This window comes from Poecilia latipinna, unplaced genomic scaffold (assembly GCF_001443285.1).
Source record: "Poecilia latipinna isolate Pla-1442-1.1 unplaced genomic scaffold, P_latipinna-1.0 Scaffold3067, whole genome shotgun sequence".
Classification (NCBI taxonomy): Eukaryota; Metazoa; Chordata; class Actinopteri; order Cyprinodontiformes; family Poeciliidae; genus Poecilia; species Poecilia latipinna.
In genome coordinates, this window is record NW_015115683.1 from 1 (window position 1) to 8,689 (window position 8,689).

General features: G+C 40.3%; 2 protein-coding genes across 2 annotated transcripts in view; one reads left to right on the top strand and one right to left on the bottom strand.

The window, feature by feature from the left end:
- Positions 1-7: 7 nt before the first annotated feature.
- On the bottom strand, positions 8-7,353 carry LOC106940033 (sialin-like; the record flags this gene model as incomplete). The annotated part of the gene is made up of 8 exons (XM_015022651.1): positions 6,959-7,353; positions 5,021-5,217; positions 4,667-4,900; positions 3,533-3,620; positions 2,265-2,351; positions 1,612-1,730; positions 338-499; positions 8-214 (listed from the first exon to the last, which is right to left on the bottom strand). Coding segments are annotated over exons 1-8 (1,179 nt in total), but the record flags the coding sequence as incomplete, so codon positions are not given.
- Positions 7,354-7,949: 596 nt separating this feature from the next.
- The window catches only part of LOC106940034 (uncharacterized), a 5,521-nt gene continuing 4,781 nt past the window's right edge, over positions 7,950-8,689 (top strand). Inside the window, exon 1 of the mRNA XM_015022654.1 lies at positions 7,950-8,396. Coding sequence (XP_014878140.1) covers positions 8,329-8,396 — 68 coding nt within the window. The 5' untranslated portion in view covers positions 7,950-8,328. The remainder of the gene's footprint in view (positions 8,397-8,689) is intronic.

An 8,689-nucleotide genomic window follows, 5' to 3' on the forward strand; every position in this document is an offset into this window, starting at 1 on the left:
AATCGTCATAACAATCAATAGAATAAGCAATTACTAAAATAATGGTTAGTTGGAGCCATGCTTTTAAATGTTTCTCATTACCAATCAGAGAGAAGGACTTCCTGACGAAGATGGTAGAGTAGAGACGAGTCTCTCGCAGGTAATCGGCGACTTGGCCGCTCAGCACGGCCATCAGAGCGCAGCCCAGGTACGGCAGAGCGGAGAGAAACCCATTCTGTCAGGACAAACATCAAAATATTCGTCCTTTTAACAGAATCTATCTGGCATTTCCTGCCTGCGTTTATCATCTATAACAAAACATGCCATTATTTTTTAGACGTCGCGCAGCCTTTCTCACCTGCTGTATGCTGAATCCCAGGATGTCGTTCATGTAAGTCGGCAGGAGAGTGAGGAGCGTGTAGAAGGTCCAGTTGTAGGAAAAGTGAGCCACGACGATGGCCATCAGCGGCATCGAGGTTACGATGGCTCGCCAGGGGATGTGGCCCGCAGAGGTAGACAGCTGGGAAGAAACAAAACAATGTGGAAATTTTGTTTGCGTCGTCTCTTTGGTGTGTGGTAGAAGAGACGTCTTGCTTATTAATCGGGACGAAAATGCTTCCATAGTTTGAGTTATATCTGGTGTTTGATAACCTTTAATGAAAGATGGTGCATTAATTGAAAGTTTTATTTCTCATTTTCAAAAAACAAAAAAACAAAGATGTCGAAGGAAGAGGAAGTTTAATGTTACACTTGAAAACAAGTGAAAAGGTGATTCTAGGCTCTTTGTCTCCCCCTGCAGGTGTAAGTTTTAGCAACAATGGCCTCATTTCCACTTTTGTTGCATGGTGTACTCTGTTGTTGGAGTACACCATGCAACAATAGAGACTAACGAAAGCATATAATTGGCTTTAATAAAATAAAATAAAAGCAATCACTAGTGACAGTGATTGCTGTCACTGTCACAGCAATCAGTGACAGCAATCACTGTCACTGATTGTGGATGGTTTTAAAGAGTTTGAACAGTGGGTTCAAACTCTTTTCCCACTGTAAAATTCAAGCATTTTCAATGATTTCAGGCACTCGGACGAACCCCGTAATAAATCATTTCTCATTTTAAACAACAATTAAGGCACTTTTGGAGCTCCATAAGTTGTTGCTCTTGCAATTTTTACATTTGAAAATCATTCAGCGCATCAAACCTTGACAAATTATCTTAGCTTGCATCTCACATGACAATAATAAGTTATTAATCAGCAGAATAAGTTAAATTGTACAATAAGTTGAACTATCCATATTTCTTTAAATTACAGATGCTGGTGGCTGCAGGAGGTGAGTTTTAGGGTTAAATGTTCTACATTTTATGAAACTAATCTCCAGTTAACCTAGCTGAGTATTTCTGCTGACCGTGTTCATACAAAGGAATAGATAAGGCAGCATTTATTTAAATTTCATAGGTTATAAAACATATCTACACAAACCACGCCTGTTAAGTTGATGCAAACTGTGGCTGACTATTTCATATAAGGTATCTGTTGTAAACTGCAGATTCACTGCGAGTTTCGTCACCAAGCTGCTGAAGAAGGCAGATAAGAAAATAACATTTGCAACAAAGGAATGTGTGCGAGGTGATACCTCATTTTTCAGAGAGTTGGTGATGTAAAGCCTCTCCTGCTCTGATATCCGAGGGTGACTGTTTGGACTGTCAAAGACGAGGAAAGCCCACAGGACGAACCACACCACGCCGACAGCACCTGGACACACATGGACACAAATGCTTGCCTCACCACAACTCAAAACTTCAACACCCACATGACTGCACATACTCAGAGACGTGTGACTTTTATAGGTTCTAAGACTCGGAAAGGACAGCGAAGCAACTTTACAGCAAGTCAGCAAGAAGCAGATGCAGTGGAAGTTGTGGATGGTTTTAATCAACAAGCTGTTTCCTCTTCGGTCTGCTTAATCACTGTTTCCACAAAACAAAGAGGAACAAACAGCAAACTCAAACTGCTTCGTTGATACCACGTCGATTCATTCCTGACATTCTTCGTCACTCAATGGCAATTGATAAAACATCCAATGTTGTTGACCTTCATTGTCGTAATTTGATATCACTTAACATCTTATAAGAAATTCACAAACAGCCTGATTTAATATATGACAGAAAGAAGAATAACTTGTGGGAGTCTTTGTTGTTCGCCGTTTAAAAAGCAGTGATGTAACCCAAGTAGCAGATTAGCAGAGCGACTTTTCTTCAACTACCCGCATTCGACAGGCGTCATTACCAAAGAGGTAGAAGACGTAGGGCCAGCCCATGTAGAAGCAGATTTCACCAGACAGAGGCAGAGCCACGACGGTCCCCAGCTGGGCTCCTGGGACGGGACACAAAACGGAAAACATCAGCCGTCCACAGCTGCATACAATGAAACAGCAAGACTATTTATTTTCAGTTATTTATCGTTTGTTTGTATGTTGGAATAGTTTTAAAATATATGCATAGTGTACTCCTTCTCCAATAATGTCAATTTGCTACAACATAAGCGACATAAACTCAAACTGCATATAAAACAATAATGAAGAAAGAAACAAGACACATCCTTGTTTAAAGCACTCTACTGAGTCATCATGCTTCATTATACCCTGATAGATAGAATATTGCATTTTATTATTTTCTTGAAAGTAAAACTTGATCTACTCTCTCTGGTTTGTTTAGACAGATTTGTTCCATAAACAGAAACACAACGCTCCATTTGTTTACTTCTGACCTCTCAAGCTCTAAAGTCTCTCTTTTCATAATGCAAATGTGTTGGTAATATGCTATAACTTGCAGACTATAATAAGTTTAGTTGATTTTAAGTTGAAGGACAATTGGGCTTCTTGGACCTCTGTAGCGTTTTCTGCTTATATTTCTATCCATAAATATATTCTACAGCTGCTGATGGCGTAGCAGTGACCAAAAATAATCAATGAGAGTGATTAGCGAACAAGACTAATCTCAATATTCCAAATTGTTGGGATATTTGTTGTGTCATTTTATGACGACAATGTATGTCATAAAATCATAAATTAGCATCAGAAACTGGACAGTTGATCAACCTCATCCTCGTTGCTCCGAGTGTGCTACGCAGTAAACGACCTAATCAAATCATGCTCTGCAATTGGATTTAGCACTAAGGAAATTCTCGTGATTTCAGTTCAGAATCTCTGTATCATCATAAACATCAGCACTACTTGCTGCAGTGGAATTGGCTAAACAAAAAAAAAAAAAATACCATGCAGATAGATTATTTTCTGATTATAGCTTGTCAGATAATGGGGAACAATAAACAACTGTGTTTAGGAATGCACTGGTTAGTCGTGTTTGTGTTCTGATGAGACCTAAGCTGACCCACATGATTAATGGCAGGACGCCGTTAGCAGTTGTAGGGATATTAATGCAGCCTCTGTTAAACATGGCTCTAAATCACAGTGCAGAACCAAAAATGGCTTTAATAGAACGTGGCTGATAATGAAGTGAACATTTCGTAGCATATTTTCCTGCGTCTCTTCTCACCAATGTATGAAATGGTGAGCAGTCTGCTTCTCTCCAGCGGGGGGGCCCACGCTGCCCACATGGTGTACATCGCAGGGAACGTGACACCCTAGATACAAACGAAAAGAAGAAAAATTACAAAGAATCTGATAATAATATCTGGTTATTTATTATTTTTGTTTTTGCGTGTAAAGTATTCCCAGCCATTATGAGGCTTTTAAATCATCTCTGTCAGTTTTAGACACACTTAAATGTCCTGAATTTACCCGGCATTGCCACAGACTCTAAGTTACATTTAGATAAATACGCTGTGATCTAAAACATTTTACTTTTGCTTTATGGACAACAACTGAACCCCTGAAAGGTGAACTGCAGTCCTGTTCTCCACTCCTTCCCTCTTCCCATTAACTCAGAACATTTTCATTCTCCGTCATCATGTAAAGACGATGCGTTCATAATGGTGATTTTTTTTATCTTAGCTAATTTTAGCACATCCTGTAAACCTTATTATCTTCAGATTTCTTTTTAAGAAAAGTTGCAAATATTTGCAACATTTTTACTGAACATTTAAAGGGATGATTTTATGCCTTTTGCAGACACATAGCGCCATTTTACAGCGCAATAAAGTAACTATATCACCTTCAGTTGTTATGAAAATACCACACATATCAAACATGACTTATAAGAAATTTGACTTTTGCTTAGGCACTCTTGAATGGTTGCCGCGGGAGATTCAAGGATTTCTCAAACATGCATGAAAGAATCAAGGCAGCACTCAGGATATGTTTTTGATGAGGGAATAACATTTTAACACGACATAAAGCTGGGGGAAAAAAAGTCAATTTCACATAACACCAGCCCTTTAAACTTTTTTCAATAAAGAGTAGGGAGCAAATCTGATGCAACTGATGTCTAATATTTAAATTCTAAATGTACTTTTTATAACCACGGTTTTCTCATAAACTCCTTCAGATGAAGCTTTCCAAATGAGTATTATGCCATAAACACAACACTGATACTTGGAGCGACTCTGTTTTGTGCAAAAACTCCTTGACTTGTTTAACTCAATAAATTATCTCCGGACTGCGAGAAAGTCCAACACTTTCGTGACTGACTCTAACGACCGTGTTGCCAGGAACGTCCTTGCTTGCGTACCTCTCCGACCCCCTCCAGCGCTCTCACTACGATGAGGTAGCTCGCGCCCAGGTCGGCGGCCAGGGGCGTGAGCAGCGTGAAGAGGGCGGTTCCCAGCACGCCGAATCCCATCAGCCACTTGGCTCCGCAGCGGCCAGCCAGGTAGCCGCCGGGGATCTGCGTCAGGATGTAGCCGTAGAAAAAGGAGCCCAAGATCCATCCCTGAGTCGCAGAGTCCCAGTTGTACACACCGGCCTGAGAGAACACGCCAAGTTATTATTTTGAATATTTTTTTTGTAGAGCCATTTAGAATGCTGAAAGTAGAAGGCTGTAGTAGTACAGTGGTACGTAACCAAATGTGGCTGTAATACTCACCGACTGGTTGTGTTTGGGTTGTACGGAGGTGCTGTTGGGGGTGCACATCGAGCCACTGTGGTTACTTCTGGACTGGTGGGTGTTGTTGAGCATGTCCACCATCGCCACGCTGAGGTTCACCCTCAGAGAGTAGACCACGAAGAATCCGTAGCTGGAGAGCAACGCCAAGCCGTAGCGCGAAGAACAGCATGCTGGTGCTGAACGGAGGAGGAGGAGAAAACGGATAAACGGCCGGGTGAATAATTTCCAATGAATCATTGCATTGGTGTCCACAACATTTTCGACAATAACAGCCGTTATTACTGAAGAAATTAGAGAAACCCGGGTTTGGGATCCGCAACACGTTTGTTTTTAACCGTTTCAGAACTAGACCTACTTTCAGAACCACAGGTCCAGTTTAACACCTCCGTCTGGGAAGGTCAAGAGGCCATAAAAAGTATTCTAAATATTTATCTGTGCAAGTTTAATGTGGAAATCAAAGAAAAGATGCCATTAAATTAAGTAAAAATGACAAATTAAATAAAATTCTCTTTATGTGTGCAGGGTTTTGATGGGGGTTTTTTAACCTTGAAAACTCAATTTCATATTGTATCAGGCAGGAGAATAAATGATTAGACGGTAAAAAACAAAATCTTGAATTAGATAGTGGAACAAACTGTACAAACATTTATTTATGCTGTTTTTTTGATCTTCGCCAGTAGGGATTCAGATTTGGAAAATTATCAATCTAATTTTCCCAGCCTTTTTCAAGACAGAGTATCTTTAAAAAAAAAAAAGAAAAAAAATATCACTGGGGTACTAAATGCTTCCATTTTAAATAAGTTCATTCTGTTTTTAAATTAAACATATCTGTTATTCTTTTAAGTGTCTTGTACATAAAACTTATTACAGTTGTAGTTTATTTTATTACATTCATGTTAGAACAACATGAATGTCATGTTGGCTTTTTGTTTCATTACAAAATTGCTTCAGTCACCAGTCATCCAAACAGAAACACACCAAGTTTGCTCATAATTTTCCATTTCAATGTTATGTGTTAAAGAGCTTTGACATGAAAGGCACATATTTTTGCAAGAACTTTTATTCATTAAACAAAACAAAAAAAAGTATGCTCATATTTTCCAAGTTAATTCTAAACAAGTTATTTCCACCTCGAATCACCTTCTCTCCCTTGAATGCAGAAGTAGTTGTATTAATGATGTAATTAATTAATTTACACGCAAACTCTTTGTCACCGTAGTTCGACTTGTACGTACATCTCCAAGCTTTGCATTAAGCACAGGTAGGGACCATTATGATTCTACTGTATCACAATTTATTTCAGAATTGGGAAGCACCACTTCCTTAAATTGTAATTGCAGCACTGGCACAACTTTCCAAGCAAAGTTGAATTTTTGTCAGAAAAATTCAACTAAATGTAGTCTGTTAAAAACACTCCAACACTAAAGACTCGTAGCTGCAACTTGTGCTTCGCATGCTTAATTCTGAACTTTGATCTGAACTGTAACATGCGCAGTTTTTATGCAGGTATGTAAATAATGACGCCACTGACTCAGGTAAACCTGTTTCATGAGAGAAGACTGAGGTTGGCATAGGAAGTTCTCCACGAAGGCAAACAGGAAAAGATACGGATATTCATTGGGTACACCTGAGAGTCAGTGAAGTAATTCAAAACATATTGGCGATGTAAAATAGTTGGTGGCAAGGAGTGAAGTTCTTGTTGACAAGTGTAAACAAAACAAAACAAAAATGGAAGTGGGAGCTTCTCGTCTTTAAGTGCACTTAAAAATAACTTAAATAAACTCTGAAGTGTCCTTTTGCGTTCTTGAAACAAAGAAAACCAAACCATCAACTCATATCTGTTGGGTCAATCTTGCTAGCCTATTAGCTGCAGATTTTTTTTTTTTTTTAATATTATTATTATTGTTGTTGTCTCACCTCTCTGGATTTTGTCGTCTTGTCTTCGGTGAAGGAGCGGCCTTTGCTGTTCGTCTTTCTCGGCGTCAGAGTCGTACCGCTCCATGTTTTCAGCAGAAAGTGGCCAGAAGACGGTAGACAAACAGCTAAACGAGAATCATCACTGTAACCAGAGTGAGAGGAACGAAAGCCTTTCTGCAGTCAAAAACTAAGTCACGTGATCTGCGTCAGCGGACAGGAAGTAATGGTTTTCTATATGGCAAGTAAGTTTGTCATATAATAGTTAGGCTCTTCAAGATACAGTGCCGTTAAAAATATCCTCACCCAATATTTCAAATATACTTTTTTGATAGTAGTAACCTTAAGTAGACATAAGGAGGAAACATATTGGCCCGAGACCAGGAATTGAGCTGAGAACTATAGCCCCTATATTTTGCCCGCGCTCTGCCAACTGAGCCACCCGCCACCACATTTCAAACGCACCTTTGCGGTGACGTATTTCCGCTTACATTTAACACACGTTGATCACTTCCAGTTGCCACACGCGCTCTATTGTTTTTGTTGGTTACTGCTAGAGCTAAACCATGAAAAGAACTCAAAGGTTTAAACATTTGCGGGCTACAGGTTCCACAGCGGAGTTCTGTTGTGTGCCATTTTGTCCAATGACTAGTAGGTACCCAGCCAGCATGCCTAGGTGGGACCCATGTGGGGACAAGGAGGGCAGACTATATGGGTCCCATATGGGTTTGTCCGCGGGTTCCACGATGGCCCCACATGGGTTTGCCCATGTAGGGCCACAGCCCACATGGGTGCTACATGGGCCCTAATTGGACAAAACCCATGTGGGCCACCACCATATAGGGCCCATGCAGGGCCCATGTGGGCTCTGGCCCTACATGGGCAAACCCATGTGGGGCCATCGTGGAACCCGCGGACAAACCCATATGGGACCCATATAGTCTGCCCTCCTTTTCCCCACATGGGGCCCACCTAGGCATGCTGGCTGGGTATAAGAGAGTACTTAGTTTTTTCCATTTTCCTTCTAATTTGGAGTTAAGGCAACAGTGGATAGTGGCTGTTCGCAGGGAAAACTTGATCATTAAAGCTCACACTCGCGTGTGTAGCCGGCATTTCAAACTTCGGGATATCAAAGAGCCAGCATCACAAATGGGAAGAGGCGATTAAAATGTGGAGCTGTACCGGTATTATTTGAGTGGAACAATTACTCTCTTCCATGACCAAAACCAAGGAGTTTGGAGAAAGTAGCCGTGGATGTCCTTAAAGAACATAATTATGCCTCAGTTCCTGAAGCTGCAGTGGTGGATTTAGTGTTGGAAAATAATATTCTTAGGAAAGAAATCCACCAAACACAGGAACAGATTGGCAGCCTTATGCTGAAGCAGCGGTTTGGCATTCACCATTTTGCTTCTTCCAACAAGGACATTCGATTCTTCACAAGGTAAGTGTGTGTGCATTGGTGTTTGTAGTATAAAGAATATTAAGTCAATTCAGGAAACTCATCCAAAAGTTTTATACAAAAACAAAAAAGTCCTTAGTGTTTATATTGCAAATTTGATCAAATTGGAAAAACAACCCATGTAACTTCAGTGCCCTCTAGGACAGGGGCGGCAGCACCACAAAATCATTCCATACTTGTAACAAAGGGCAATTGGAGCCAAATCAACCCATCAAATTAAAGCCCAAACTTTTCTTTCCATGTTCTGTGAAAAATTCACAGAACAATAATCCAGA